Below are 16,994 nucleotides of genomic sequence, written 5' to 3'. Positions count from 1 at the left end.
GGATATTCTTCAAATCAACCCACAATATGCCAAGGTACGGCTTAGTGATGGGAGAGAGACAACTGTATCATTGAAAAACCTTGCCCCTCGAGGAGAAGAGAGCATTCAAGAAGATAACGATAAAAATCAGGATGATACAAATGCAGGATCAAGCCTTAGTGATCACGCAGAGCCTGAGAACAATCAAGAAAATTATCATGAAAATCAAGATGAAACAAATAATGTGATGATATTGAATCATCATATGACTAGTGTTTTCTTCTTATGTTTCTGTTATCAGATGTTGAACTATTTATTCTAATTTTGAATCTGTTATGAATTCATTACTGATCAATAAAGCCTAGAATGCAGAGGTTTTTCATTACAATTATGAAGAAGAGCCTCCTGATGGCACCCTGCGAAGATCTTATAGAGAGCGCAAAATGCCTTCTTATTTGAAAGACTATTCATGAATTCCTAAAGACGGGAAGAATGTGATGATATTGAATCATCATATGACTAGTGTTTTCTTCTTATGTTTCTGTTATCAGATGTTGAACTATTTATTCTAATTTTGAATCTGTTATGAATTGATTACTGATCAATAAATTGTAATGAAAAACCTCTGCATTCTAGGCTTTATTGATCAGTAATCAATTCATAACAGATTCAAAATTAGAATAAATAGTTCAACATCTGATAACAGAAACATAAGAAGAAAACACTAGTCATATGATGATTCAATATCATCACAACCATGAAGAATTTATCCTTCAAATCTCATGGATTATCTCTTACCGAATTTGGAATGTTCTGTCCCGAAAATTTAAACTTTAGCCGCTCATATCTCAAAAATTAATGATAGGAAAAAAATGTTTTCCTGAGAAAGCTTTTTCATTTTGATAGCTTGATGATATACAAATCGAAAAACTTTGAAAAATATCACCAGTTGGAAGTTTATTTTTAGCTTTAATTAAGTAGAATCATAAGCTTAATCATTACCGTACAATTTTCAGTAAAAAATTTTATTATTTGTTCACAGGTTGCTCGTATAGAAAATGAGCGGTAGTACATCCAATGACGGAGATCCTGACGAGAGTAGTGCATCAACAATAAACAGTGATGGAGAGAGGATGGACAGCAGCTTGATCAAGAAAATCCTCAACGAGATGAAGAGCGAATTCACCAAAGCCAAGCCAAAGGAGGACATTGTCGATGAAGAGGACGATGAAGAAGATGATGATGATGACGATGATGATGATGATGAAGAAGATGATGAATGTAAGGATAGTAAAGAGGTGAAAATACAGAAGAACTGTTTGGAAAAGTTTGAAAAAGATAGTATCGCTGATCTGATGGATCTCAACAACGATGAGATGGACGATGAACATTGTGAGGAGGAGGAAGAGGCGATTAAAATATTGAATGAGCAAATCAGTGATGATGAGGAGACTAGCGAAGGTGATTCTTCAAAAGTTGAAGACGCCAACAAGAATGATTCTGAAGAGGGTGAGGATAGGGTTAACGAAGAATCGATATTAGAAAATGATAGTGTAGGTTTCAATGAAGTACCTGAAAAACATTCTAGTAGTAAAGTTGATGTAGGAAATAGAAATAATTCACCTGGAAGCTCAAAGGTAGGTGAATCAAAGTGTGTACCTTCAGGTTCAATTAGGAAATGTAATGAGGTAAGCTCTCTCAGGCCGAGAAGATCACGCGCCTCCATCACAGATGATGATTACTGTGAAGAGGAAGATGCTTCCCGACAAACCTTCGTTCGCAAACGTTCGCTGAGGATACAATCCCAGGTTAAAACCGAACCCGATAATCGGGAAGAGTCTACAAGTGGGAAACGTTCGTCGAGACGGTTTTCGAAGGATTTTAATAGGGAGTCTGTTCTGCAAAACGCTATCGCTAGGAAAGAGAAGTCGTTCAGCGCTCTCAATTCTAGTGAGGAACGTGGCCAGAGGCGAAGCAGTCGTACACCGAAACAAAGTACGATTGAAACTAAGTTACAACCAAATAAATCTCCGATCAAACCAAAGAACTTGTCAAAACCTGGCTCAACCGACCTCAAACTCAAACCTAATCAAGGGGTACCCGAGGAAAAAGAGGATACTAACAACACTAATGAAGTTAATAGCGATTCTGAAATAAAACCGATACCTGGTGTGTTTATTCCAACTGTAGAGTTTGACGTGAGACTTCAGAGTGATTTTAGTGTGAAAAGTCCTGTAATTAGCACTGATCTCTTCATCAAATCTGAAGTGAAAGAAGAGGTTGTGGACGATATCAGTTTAGCCACCAGCTATAAAAAGCCGACAAGAGGAAATAAAAGAAAACGACCGTTCAGAGGTCTCAAGTATTCGATGAGAGGAAGCCATTTGAAAAGCTCGAATCGTATGTGGACCATAAAGCGTCAGAAGAAGAATGAATTGGAAGCCAGTGCAAAGGCTAAAGATATCAAGGTGTCAGATATTGGACAAACCTGTAATGAGAAGATCGCCAATGGGTATGTCTCAGGTAAGAATCATAATATAGAATTTTAATATCATAATTTAATATTATATGAACTGGTTAATGTAGAAATTACACTTTACGTACTGTGAGTACAGTAGGCTAACAGTAGTGAGTACTGTTACAATAAGTAAACTGTAATGTATGTTTGTAAGTATATTATTTAACCAGTATCATATTGTGCAGTAGAAATCAGAAGTGGATCCACAGGATTGTATAGTGTATTATTTATTTATACACTGTCTTAATTCAGCACACTCATTTGATTGGTGAATTGCCGACTGCTTCAAGTATTTACTACAAAAATATAGTCTAATGGTTATTAACCAGTCTGATACCAATTACAGTAGTATAGACTTGTTCTAATCCGAAAATATACATTGAAAGCTCAATTCATGACATCCAAGTCCTTCATTTGAAAGTTAATTTATTCTGTTATAGAATGTGTAAACTTTATTATTAAATTAACTTCTATTACTACATTCAAAGTATATTAAGCAGTTTATCGTAATTGTACAGTAGAAATAAGCAATGGATCTACAACTATTATTTTTTCTCATCAATTTAATAAGAGATGTAAGTTAGAGTTTTGATGAAATAAAAATATAATATGCTGTATTTTATATTAATATGGTTATATTCACTCAAAACTTAGGCTTCAATATTGCCATTGCTGAATGAGCCATAAGCATTCAAACTCAAATTTTGTGTGAATGAAACTATGCAAGTATAGAAAAATCAACATTTAATTATTAATTTACATATTTTTCAATTTGAAGTAAAATATTTGTTAATCTATTATTTAGTTATGTTCACCGTTCAATGAACAATATGACTTTAGCTTGTTATAAGTACTTTACCTTGTAGTTGAATTTAATTCAACTAATTCCTAAATTAAATTGAATTTAATTCCTACTAATTCACATTATTTTCTCGTAGAATCAAACTCAAAAAAAGGAAAAGAAGCTTGTTCTGAAGAGGAGAAAAATTATGGAGACACACATTGTAAAAAGCGCAAAATCGATGATACCAAAGAAGGTGAGTTTATTTATACAATTATGGAATTAGATTAACAAGAAACAATGGAAAAAATTCTGGGTTGTTTTATGTTCACTGGAAGGTGCGTTTATTTATTCAATTAATGTAATTAAATTAACTTGATACAATGAACAAAATTGGTTATTTTCTGTTTACTTATCCAGTTCTGGAATTATTCTGTACTTATTCAATTATGGCATTGAATCATGGATACAATGAACAAAAATGTTGGTTGTTTTCTGTGTATTGGAAGGTCCCAGTGTGTACTAACCACTCAAATCTTTGTTGTTTTCAGACTCTGAAGAGAAAAAAATGAAACAAAATGTTCCTTCTCCCGACGTTGCTGATGCAGTCAATGGGCCAGATAAACCAGAACCAGCCATGCTCTCAACTTGGGTAAATATAACATTTATAATTTATAAATAAATGATTCAATTCATTATTGAATTCACAGATCTTATATTGATATTGTGGAATCACGCGATGACCGGAATGATGAATTATTTGGTTTGAAGATGATTATTTTCTGTTCCATTGCAAACTGCGAAGCATGTACATACAATTACATACAATTGGTACAATGTACCAATAATTTAAAGAATATTTTCGAACTCGTGGCTGGAGCTCAAGGCTTCTTTTTCCAGCCACACCAATGTATATTAGTTGATACGTGTTATTTTGTAAATTTCTAGTGAATTGATAAATAAATAAATAAATACACGATATTCAACTTTAATACAGACAGGCAGTCAATTATTCAAGTGTAAAGAACAATAATTTTTTTGATTAGTTGAAGATAGGAGCCCTAATATTGATTAAATTGGTCATTCATTGATTATAATTCATATTCTACTATTAAAATATATACTACTATCAGAATTCGGAAAGGGAACAGTTTTGGGCTAGGCCTGTTGATCCTTTTCTAATCATGTATCTGATGTGTGTATTGTAAAATATAAAATAAATAAATATCAGTCAATTATTCAAGTGTATTATATAATAAGGAACAATATTATTTGTCTTCTTGAAAATTGGAGGCCTTCAAAGTTTTATGACAATAAGTACATGAAACTTGAAGGCATTCCAGTTTTGGATGTTTGAAAATTATTGCTTACATTCAAACAAATGAATGTATATCGGTATTAAAGTGAAAATTTGGTTTGTTTTCATTTCAAGTTACACCAATTCAATCCAAGTAATTTTGTTTTTATTTATATCAGTAAAATTCTAAATAAAACATCTACCAAAATCATCTCATCCGTAAGGATATGCTTGCGAATACAATTCCACAATGCCCCAATTCTATTCCAAGAAATCTATTACTGGCATGAACATTGAATGTTTGAAAAGTTTGAACAGTTTGTTTTTTGTTTTTTCTCCTTTTATGTAAATTAATTCAATTCAATCAACTCACTACTTATGACTGCTTATGGATCCTGCTCGTACTTTAGTTCTTTTCAAATGATTGGTTATCAATAGGAGTCTGGTTGCAGAACGGTGTAGTCTATAATCTGCGTATCTCTAAAGGTGCGTACAGACTGTCGCTCTGCTCCGCAACCGAACGTCACTCCAGCAGAGCGATTGATGTTCGACAGGAGAGCAACAGTGGTTCGACCGGGGAACGCGAGAAGATCTAACATCTTCCATAACGTTCATGATGGGTGCGTGGGCGGAGCGACTGTGGTTCGATGGAGGAACGAGGGCGATACGAGGGCGGAGCGTGCTCGGTGCGGGTTGGAAGCACGAATATGTGTACGCAGCTCAAGGGTGGCCACTAACGACAAGTGTGAACAATATCTTCAAACGAAAAAGGCTTTCATGCGAAATGCTTTGAACGGAAAACAGCTGTTTCACAGTAGCTTCTAACATAAAATAAACAACCAATAACAATAAATAAACCACTGGAAAATTATAATGGTACAAAAATGATGTTACCTCAAATAGAGTAGCGTACGGTATAAAAAAACAACAAAAAATCGAAGATACATAAACCAAACCTCAAAGCAATTTGCTCGAAGCCTTTCGTTGTGATGAGGCAACAATGTATGACGTCACAACAATGTATGACGTCACGTGTATCATGCATGTTACACCAGTTAGTGGCCAGCCTTAACTGGTTCGTATTTGTGTTTTTCCGCAGAACGGTAGCAACGGTCTCTGCCTGTGCAGCTCTAGAGACAAGCTCTACGCCAGGCTGGGTAGCGGGTTGCGGTCTGAGCTGTATTGCCAGGCGATAGACTCGCTGGACGGCCGCCTGATTGGCTGCTGCAACCTGGTGGAGGCGACCAATCCCCGCATAGAGCGCGCCAGCGTCAGGGTGCCCTTCCAGGTGCTCTGCCAGGTGCATCACGAGCGCCTGATCCGCCACAACTGTTGTCCCGGGTGTGGGTGCTTTTGTACACAGGTAAGGGTGTACACATTATTTATTTATTTTATTTATTTATTTATTTATTTATTTTATTATTTTATTTATTTATTTATTTATTTATTTATTTATTTATTTATTTATTTATTCTATTTATTCTATTTATTTATTTATTTATTTATTTATTTATTTATTTACTTTATTTACTTATTTACTTTATTTACTTTATTTACTTTATTTATTTATTTACTTTATTTATTATTTTATTTATTTATTTATTTTATTATTTTATTTATTTATTTATTTATTTATTTATTTATTTTATTTATTTATTTATTTATTTATTTTATTATTTTATTTATTTATATTTTATTTATTTATTTACTTATTTACTTTATTTACTTTATTTACTTTATTTATTTATTTATTTATTTATTTATTTACTTTATTTATTTATTTATTTATTTATTTTATTTTTTTTATTTATTTATTTATTTATTTATTTATTTATTTTATTATTTTATTATTTTATTTATTTATTTATTTATTTATTTATTTATTTATTTATTTATTTATTCTATTTATTCTATTTATTCTATTTATTCTATTTATTCTATTTATTCTATTTATTCTATTTATTCATTTATTCTATTTATTCTATTTATTCTATTTATTCTATTTATTCTATTTATTCTATTTATTCTATTTATTCTATTTATTCTATTTATTCTATTTATTCTATTTATTCTATTATTCTATTTATTCTATTTATTCTATTTATTCTATTTATTCTATTTATTCTATTTATTCTATTTATTCTATTTATCTATTTATTCTATTTATTTTATTTATTATTTATTTATTTATTTATATTTTTTACAGAGAAGCACTGGTTTGGAGAGAAAAACTAAGGATACTCCTTGTACTATTTCTTTCCCAAATTTAGATAACACTTTGTGATCACATTGAATGCGTATGTGTGCAAGTGCAAGCTTGGTTATGCATGACCAGGTGTGCAGATGAGAAACAAAATCTGGAAAGAGCAATAGGAACGCTCTCACTGATAGCGTGCACTTGCTGGTTGCGTTCAGTGTGAACAGCTGCATGCAAGTCACAACGAGTTTCAATGACTCTTTCCAGATTTTGTTTTTCGGCTCATGCATGATTTGACGTGCACTTGCACATATACGCATTCAATGTGATCACACCGTGATAAGATTGACCTGACTTCCTATTCTTGAATGATTCAATTTTAATGAGAGAATCAATTTTATTATTTAGTAAAAATTATAAAGAAAAGTAAGTGATTTGACATCGCGTCTTACTTTCAAAGAAGTAATATCGAACTCATTTTTAAGTGAATTGGAAGGACACGGACACGTTAATCGTCGGTCCCGGCTGCCTAAAAAGCAGTCGTTAGGTCATGGCAGAGGCCCTGAAATTGATCAGTTGTGACCTGAAAACTCTGACACCAGACCTGAGCCAGCCAGGTCACACGATATTATTATTTATTTATGAGAGAGAGAATAGTTTCAATTTGAATAATAGTTGGATGAAATTTATCTGTCAAGTAATTCTTGAACGCTTCAAATGCATGATTCTATTTAGACAGCTTTTGTTTTAGGAGTAAGTTTGAGTGTCTTTTCACGTTTTAAAATTTTTAATTATTAATACAGTATTTTTCAGTTACTAGTGATGATTTAGTGAAGTATTCTTATTTAATTTGGTTTCCAACTTTCCTAAATTCTAAATTCCTAGTTGACCGAGCGAAGTGAGGTCAAGATTCAAGTCGACGGTTTGGCATTTCTCTTAATGTTTGAATGTTGCGCATTTACGGCGAAACGCGGTAATACATTTTCATGAAATTTGAGAGGTATGTTCCTTTTTTAATTGCGCGTCGACGTATATACAAGGTTTTTGGAAATTTTGCATTCCAATGATAATATAAAAGGAAAAAGGAGCCTCCTTCATAAGCCAATATTAGAGTAAAAATCAGACTATAGAATTATTCATCATAAATCAGCTGACAAGTGATTACACAGATGTGTGGAGAAGCCAGTCTATTGCTGTATTTCCATAAGGTCTATAGTTTCAATCAGGTACTTGTGGATGAGAATACTGCGTGATGTCTACTGTTCACAGAACTACTAGTTTATAAATATTTTGGACTAAAAATTGGACAAAAATCATGAAGTGTAAACATAACCTATTTTTACTTTCCTTGCCCTATTACCATAGGTAAGGAAAGTATTGCTTTCCAAAAAAATTTAAGGTACCCTAATTTCATGTTTTCTATACGTTTCATTACTTTCCTTGCCCTATTACCATAGGTGAGGGAAGTATCGCTTCCCAAAAAATTTAAGGTACCCTAATTCAATGTTTTCTATACGTTTCAAAGTCCCCTGAGTCCAAAAACATGATTTTTGGGTATTGGTTTGTATGTGTGTGGTGTGTGTGTGTGTGTGTGTGTGTGTGTGTGTGTATGGGTGTATGTGCGTCTGTGTACACGATAACTCATCTCCCAATTAACGGAATGACTTGAAATTCGGAACTTAAGGTCCTTACACTATAAGGATCCGACACGAACAGTTTCGATCGAATGAGATTCAAGATTGCGAAAACGTTGTCAAAAACAGGGTTTTTCGCGATTTTCTCTAAAATGGCTCCAACGATTTTGATCAAATTCAAACCCAAGATAGTCATCGATAAGCTCTATCAACTGCCACAAGTCCCATATCTGTAAAAATTTTGGGAGCTCCGCCCCATCAATGCAGAGTACGATTTTAGATTCCCAATAGAGCTTCAGATACAATTTAAACAAAAAAAAAAGTGGAGTAGATTGAGCATGAAAATCTCTACGATTAATGTTCAGTAACATTTTCTCCTAAAATTGAAAATAAGCTTGAAATTTGAGAAAATGTGATTATTCAATTGCAAACTGTTGGCAACTGTTGATTCTCTTAAATCATTCACTATGAAGAGATAGCATGTGTGTCTTCAGCGTTATTGCCTTGTCACCAGCTGGCTCAAATCTTTGAATAGTAGACTTGAGATTCGCGGGAACACTAGCGTCAGGTGATCAATTTTCATAACGGCAAGGAAAGTTGTGTGAGTGCACCACACCAGATTTTTGTACAATTTCTATCAAAATTTGGGAAAGGAACAGTTTTGGGCTTTAAGCCTGTTGTACCTTTCCCAATCATTCATAGTTGAGAATGATAATTATTGTATGAATGTAATAATCTATGTATAAATGTATTTTTTAACAATCGAGTTTTCAAGTTCATCTCTAATGCCGCATCTACATGTTGGCCCAGTAAGCTGGCCCAGCCTGCAATGTGACCAGTGCCCAATGGAGGCTAGCGGTAGCCAGCGTTGGCAAACCACTCAACCACACACTGGCGCTGGCCGACATTGGCCTTCATTGGGCCAACATGTGGATGCGGCATAAAAGTTGACCGTATCCTTTGAACAGTTTTCTTTTGAATAGGATTTCCTTATACGATTATTACTGATTTTTGTACCCAAGAAATACGAATCAGAGTCGAACAGGCCAGAAGTGTATTTACAAGAATGAAGAAGCTTTTCTGTTGTCGAGATCTAAACCTTGATTTGAAGATAAGAATGATGAGGTGCTATGTGTTATCTGTTTTGTACTACGGCATGGAAGCCTGGACGCTGAAGGAGATTGATGTGAGGAGATTTGAGGCATTTGAGCTATGGATGTATCGAAGAATACTACGGATTTCATGGGTGGAGAGAGTGACCAATGTAGAAGTGATGAGACGCATACGTAAGGAAAAAGAAGTAATTATTAAGAGAAGAAAACTGCTATACATGGGACATGTTATGAGAGTAGAAAAATATCAATTGCTTCAAGTTATTATGCAGGGGAAAGTCCAAGGAAAGAGATCCGTAGGAAGGAGACGAAACTCATGGCTGAAGAACCTTCGGGATTGGTTTGGATGCACCTATTTCGATCTGCGGTCTCAAAAGTAAAAATCGCCTTGATGATTGCCAACCTTCGAAACGGAGACGGCACCTAAAGAAGAAGACTGATTTTTGAGAACTCTTGATTTTCCTTTCATTCATTCCTTCAATAGAATGTCTGATTTTATTTTACATTTGTTAATTTTCAGGGAAAGTTTGTCCAGTGTATAGAAGGCCATCATTATCACAGAGACTGCCAAGCCACCGTTGATAACGAGGAGGTGTGTCCACACTGTGCCACTAAATCAGCCGTCGATGTCAACATCAGTCTCGGGCTGCACAAGCATCCCGTGTTCCTTCCACTGCAGAAAACGCCAAAGAAAGTGTGAGTAAATCCTATCCTATATTGGAGATAAATAAAATAAATCTCCAACATTAAAAGATTATCATGATCGTGATGTGGAGTGAAACGTAAATGTGAACTAACCTTACCTCATCCTTAATTATTTATCACTAGAGCCTGAGCCCAACCTTATTCCGAACTGATATTAGGCTAATAATCACATTTGGAAGAGAAATATCAAAGGGTCCGTTCAAATAGATGAATGAATAGAATGATTATCAGTTGAGACCAAGGTTAGATCATTTATACTACTAATAGTCGTTCCAATTTTGTACGACTCTAATATTGTTTCTATTTTTTGTGACTCCTTTTGTTCTCTATTGATTCTTTGCAGACCGTCAAAGCTGAAGATAAATTCGTACACGGTTAATCACAAATTCGTTTAGATCGGTCATTAACTTCAGCACAAACTTGTCGAACCACTACCTCCGTAAACAAAGCCGTGCTGAAATCAACTGTTTTTGATTGGTGTGGGAGCCCTACCTGTGCTGACGTCACACGAATGCACTACGGCTTTGTTTACGGAGGTAGTGGTCGAACATGTATTTATACACATACAAATAAGTTATGTCATCGGCCTGAAACAAATCTTTTGAGGTTAGGTTTTTGTATTTCCTGTTGTCATTTTTTTGCTGCTCTATTTGAGGTTCAATTATCTTTGTATCATTATAATTTGTTATTTTTCAGTGGTTTATTTATTATTATTGGTTGTTTATTTTGTGTTAAACAGCTGTTTTTCGTTTGAACCCTTTCGGGTGAATGAATTTTTCCTTTAAAGACGTGTCTGTTCACACATGTTCGACACATTCGACCTGTCATTGGTGGCCGGTCTAACAGACAAATTTGTACAAATTCTGTATGTTTCTAATCTTTTTTGGTCGTGTGTTGATGGGAAAGATTTTTTTATATCCTTTTGAGAGAATCTACACCGCCGATTTATGTAGTTACATGACAATTTAGCCGATGTCAATTTCTTAATCTTTTTTCAATCTTCTTGAACAATTTCTCAGTCTTTTTCATTCAATTACATGACAATATTATATTATCGATTTCAAATTTCATTAAATCTTCATTGTGATCAATAATTTTTCATACTTCGTGAAACTTCATCAATAATCATGTCATATGATTTTTGGATGGCCCGAAACCCGGGCCGGTTTCCGAGCTCGGGATTTAGCTAAGTCCTAGACTTTAAACAGCTGGAGTCAGAATTTTGGCTTTCGAAAACGGGGCGTAGTCGCAGTTTTTATTTTCTCATTTCTATAATTGGAAACGTTTTTGCTTGACGAAATGAAACATTCCTAAATAATTCAAAATAGCTGAAACTTTACACTATTTTCTCTTTATTTTATTTTGTGACCAATTTTCTAGTTAATCAAAATTTAATTCAAACATGCGATGCGGACTACGACTACGCCCCGTTTCGGAAAGTCAAATTTATGACTCCAGCTGTTTAAAGTCTAGAGCTTAGTTAAATCCCGAGCTTGGAAACCGGCGCTTAATGTAAAACTCACATGAATGAAGAGCTCTAATCTAATCTAATGGTTTCAACTTTTGTATAGCTGATTATTTACCTCTTGATTGTTTGCAGACCGTCAGCGAAGATGAGTTTCGGCCAATCGAAATCTGCGGATGAGGAGGAGGAGGGGAAAGCTGTGAAAGAGGAGGTAGTTGAGGAGGAGGAAGATGACGATCTCCGTCCTCTAGTGCCCCCCTCCGCACTCATCCTGCCCTCGGCGCTCAAGGTCGCCGCGGAGGGCATTCCAACCCTGGACAAGGACAAGTTAGACACATTGTTGCATGTAGCGTGTTCCCTTTCGCATCCTAGGCCAAGGTCTGTCAATGGTAGTGTTTTTGTTTGCACTGCTCACGTTTTGTTGAAGTTTTTTAACTCTTGATTTTTCGCTAATCGTTGATAACAGAATTTTTTTGTTTGTATAAAAGATGCAATGAGCCCGTTCTGGGTACATAGAATGTGGTAAATTTTCCGATTCGCAATTTTCTAGCTCATACTAGACTTAAAATACTTATGCTAAATAAGTTGTCTGGAATAAATTTAAATTGAAATTACCAGGTATAAAGTTTCGCGTGGGTGCTTACTGCTGGAGATATGCAAAGACTTAAGCTGCGTACACATATTCGTGCTTCCAACCCGCACCGAGCACGCTCCTCCCTCGTACCGCCCTCGTACCGCCTTCGTACTACCATCGAACCACAGTCGGACCGCCCACGCACCCATCATGAACGTTACGGAAGATGTTAGATCTTCTCGCGTTCCCCGGTCGAACTACTCTTGCTCCCCGGTCGATCATCAATCGCTCTGCTGGAGTGACGTTCGGTTGCGGAGCAGAGCGAGAGTCTGTACGCACCTTAAGAGTTTTTGAAAGAAAGGTGGTGAGAAGAATCTTGGGCCCTGTTTTTGAGAATGGTCTCTGGAGAGGAAGAAACAATTTTGAAATAGAGGAGTTCTTAAACAATGAAGACATTGTGCGGTCGATAAAAGCTGGCAGAATAAGATGGATGGGACACATGTTGAGCATAGAATAGGATGACTTTTTTATTTATGTTGACGTGGTGAAGTTTGGACAATATTGTCCACCCTACCACTTAACCACGTCGTTAGCAAACAATACAATACAAAATATGCAGAGATAACAAAAAAATTGAACCAAGAAATGACAATAAAATGTAATATAAATGAGAGATCGATATTGAATAATAAAAGTATTTTAGAAAATAAGTGTTTTTCAATAAACTCAATCACTTCACTGCTGAAAGAAAAAGCAAAAAATAAATTAAAACAAAATAAAAGACAAGCTACTGAAGAGAATTAATACAGTAAAAATTGGAATGGGAGATGGAAGAGTGGTAAAATGTACATGGAAGAAGAAAATATATAACAGAAGAAGAAATAGGTGGACGGATGATGTGGAACGCGATCTAAGGACGCTTGGAGTTCGTAACTGGAGGAGGCAGGCCGAGAATCGAGACAGATGGAGAGGCTACGTGAGGGAGGCCAAGGGTTGTAAGACCTGTAGAGCTGAGGAGTAAGTAAGTAAAAAGTTTCGCGTCCCATGGGAAGAATTTTGACAGATTCTTTAACAGAAACCAGTTACAGTTCCAAGTTCTTGCCCCACAGTCGAAGCCTGGTAAATTGTTACAGTTCCAACTGTCCGAGCTCTCATTGGTCGATTGAGGCTAGGGCCACACGAGCGCACAAAGTGCGTCCGTTGCAACTCACTTCTTGATGTCCGTTGTAGAAATACATAGAAGTGAATTGGTGACAACTGACAACATTACAAGGTACGTGCGTACCAGGTAAAGGATTTTTGAACTGCGCAGAAGTGCTACAACGCACGTCGAGACAAGCAAAAGTTATTGCTTCGTCTGGTTCAATTGCGTAAGCCAACTGACGGTGACGCACAACACTCAACGCTCAAGTGGTGTCATTGGCGACGGCCGCAAAAAGTAAGTTGCAAGGTCGAACTATGTGCGCTCGTGTGGCCCTAGCCTAAACCATAGAGAAACAATAGCGTAAGTAGATATCCCATGGTATAGGGAATTTATGTCGCAACTTTTACTGTTATCTCAAGCCGATTACTGTCGATTATTGTAAATTTTTACTGTTTTGTTGGGGTGATAGTGTATGAACGGCACAATTTGAGAGACTACCAGCGTCACATAGCTGCATAGGAAAGAACTACGTGAACTATCGGCTTTTGGGATAACAGTAAAAGTTGCGACATAAACGCCCTATACCATGGGATATCTACTTATGCTATCGTTTCTCTATGCCTAAACTGTAGTCTGCTTACTTCTCTGCGCATGCACTGATAGCTTGTTTGTTTACTGTAGCATAGCCATAGAATACAAATACATTTAACCAACAAAAGGATGTTTGATAACCATTCGTTAAATGAATTTTTCTCTATAGAACATTTGAGAGTAATGGAATAAAAGAAATGCACACTTTTCTAGACGGTAAGTTTGTAAAACAGCCTTTCTTCATTCACGCAGCTAGTGAACGACACATTTTGGTGTGAATCAACTTTATAAGTGTGCGCCAAAAGCTTGAACCAACGATTTTGAAATGGCGTTCCATGGGAACATTTTGCACTAGTCACGTGATGGAACAATTTACGATTGGAACTGGAACAATTTATTGTACACAGAATGTACACAATGACCACTAATTCACTTTACAAACTACTCATGCTATTCACTACATTAAAATTGTCTACTACAGAATACTCACGTTTATACTACGCTAAACGCTGTGCATATTTCACACGCAGGACCGAATAATTTCGTCATTAATTGAGGTGTAGGAATTTATTGCGAAGGACATAGTTCACAAACTATTCATAGTTGTTACAGTACAACTATTCAGTAACACTCTATACAGGGTGTCCGACGAAAGGTGTAACAGCCGAAAACCATAGATTCTACATGGATGTAAATAAAAATATAAATCTAAGTACCCTTTTCAAATTATTTCCTCACGACATATGACTAATGCCATTTTCAAGTCAAGAAAACATGTCGTGACGAAATAATTTTATTTCCTTTTCAAGTTATTTCCTCACGACATATGACTAATGCCATTTTCAAGTCAAGAAAACATGTCGTGACGAAATAATTTTAAAAGGGTACTCAGATTTATATTTTTATTTACACTCAAAAGTAGCCCTAAAGAAAAAAGACAATAAATTCTACATGGAACTTGCAACAAAAAATGCCCAGTATAATTTTCTTGAATAGACCTTTGTTTTCGAAGTAAATAGATTTTTCTATATTTTTGAAAAATGTCAATAATTAGAAAAGTATCAGTTAAAATCGAATTCTAAAGATATGGTTGAAAAGAATAAGAAATCTCCAATAAGATTCATATATTTATTATCAGGCTCGCTTCGCTCGCCATATCCGTTTAGCCAGGGGGCTCCGCCCCCTGGACCCCCGACTGGATCGTTCAAGAATGAGATCAGCACGCTCGCCTGCATTTTTATCATATGTTAGGACGATCCAGTCGGGGGTCCAGACTAAACGTCTGGCTAGACGGATATAGCGAGCGAAGCGAGCCTGACGGCTAGTAATATAATGTTCCCAGGAATAGCTGTGATTGAAGTAGCAGTGCCCAATCAATTTTATAAATGCATTTCAATCTTCAACTTGGTGCCAACCTAACAAAGTCAACTCAACTTAATGCCATCCTGACAAAATTATTAATAATTTAGTTACCAGTTAACAACTGTTTCGAAGAGGTACTCTCTCTAGATTATAGTTCTATATTAACATATGGTATGGACATTTCAATTATAATTTTAAGATATTGGGATAAGAAGAATATTCATGCTAAAAGACGAACTTTAAACCCTTAAAAACCACCCTTAGAGTTAAAATATCGCCAAAAGATTTCTTAGTCCGCCTCTAAAGGGCCAACGGAATATAACTACCAAATTTGAACGTTTTTGGTCTGGTAGATTTTTAGTTTTGCGAGTGAGTGAGTCAGTCAGTGAGTGAGTGCCATTTCGCTTATATATATATATATATATATATATATATATATATATATATATATATATATTGTAATAGAACTACATAATTTTTATTATTTGTCATGAATTTTCACAATGAATAGATAAATTGCTGACGACGGTGAAAATTCATGACAAGTAAAATTATGAAAAAAATGAGAGGCTCTGGCAGTCGGTTACGAGGACGGGACCTGGAGCTATCTACTGCAGATAATCGGGCCCGGCTCTACCCTTCTTTTCCGAGACACCATTTTCCTGGTTCAGTGAGTTCAGTGAGCTAATATTATCAATTTTATTATTATATATTATTCATCTTTTTTATTGAAGGCAAATCCTGTAATTATTCTATTGTTTTTTTAAAAAGTTTTCTCAATATTATTTTTATTTAAGTTTCCAGTTTCATTTTGAGTTACAATTTGATTAAATCGATTACTTAGTTCTCCAAAATATAACTGTTTTGTTTATTATTTTAAAATATAGTTCCTTTCTCATGAGTTATAGAGTTAGATCAATTTAACCTCTCGCAAGCCAAGCGATTCCCCTATTATAAATTGTTACCATAATGTCTAGGGTTGTTCTCACAACCTTATAATACCATCACAATACCATACATAATATAACCCCAATATATTCCATTTCTTAAATACCCCATTACATGGTGTTGGGCGTCGTTCTCATGAGAAAGAGTTTATTAATTGACAAGATTAGCCTTCAAATTATCTATTGACATTTTCATTTCAGGTCATTATCATAATTATTATATTCTGTGTTTGATCTCGTATAATTATGTCCTCTATTCTCTCAACGTACAGGGTAAATATGATAATTGTTATTATTGTTATATTGAGATGAGTAGCTCTAGTTCTAGTGACTCTGAACAATCACCTAGTGAATTCGAGGTTTCATTATTACGTTTACCTATTGATTTAAAAGTAAAATCTCTGGATAAATCAGAATTATTAGAGCTAGGCAAACAGTTAGGTATTCACATCCCTCAATCTGTTAATATTGAATACTTGAGATTCGCTGTTGACTTGGCAAAAAAAGTTTGTATTTATGTGGACCACGATTCAGGAGCTAGAGATGCTCTAAGTCGATTACTTAAGTTAGGGTCCCTGTCTCAACGCGATCGTATTATCTTCCCTATGTTAGCCGATTACGAGCGAATAGTAGGCAAGCTAGGCAGAAATCAAGAACCCATCTACGACACAGTAGCTCCCGATAACTT

General features: G+C 35.2%; 1 protein-coding gene across 3 annotated transcripts in view; it reads left to right on the top strand.

Moving 5' to 3' along the window:
* The window catches only part of LOC111060381 (histone-lysine N-methyltransferase EHMT2), a 69,689-nt gene that overhangs the window by 5,541 nt on the left and 47,154 nt on the right, over window positions 1-16,994 (top strand). For 2 of the 3 annotated variants that reach the window (XM_039433231.1, XM_039433230.1), the window contains exons 2-7: window positions 1,022-2,502; window positions 3,436-3,534; window positions 3,830-3,930; window positions 5,675-5,938; window positions 10,039-10,214; window positions 11,824-12,066. In XM_039433231.1, coding sequence (XP_039289165.1) covers window positions 1,038-2,502; window positions 3,436-3,534; window positions 3,830-3,930; window positions 5,675-5,938; window positions 10,039-10,214; window positions 11,824-12,066 — 2,348 coding nt within the window. In that variant the 5' untranslated portion in view covers window positions 1,022-1,037. The remainder of the gene's footprint in view (window positions 1-1,021; window positions 2,503-3,435; window positions 3,535-3,829; window positions 3,931-5,674; window positions 5,939-10,038; window positions 10,215-11,823; window positions 12,067-16,994) is intronic. The other variant, XM_039433232.1, reaches the window with a different exon arrangement.

Source organism: Nilaparvata lugens, chromosome 7 (genome assembly GCF_014356525.2).
Source record: "Nilaparvata lugens isolate BPH chromosome 7, ASM1435652v1, whole genome shotgun sequence".
Lineage (NCBI taxonomy): Eukaryota > Metazoa > Arthropoda > Insecta > Hemiptera > Delphacidae > Nilaparvata > Nilaparvata lugens.
This window is presented reverse-complemented; position numbering and strand designations above follow the sequence as displayed.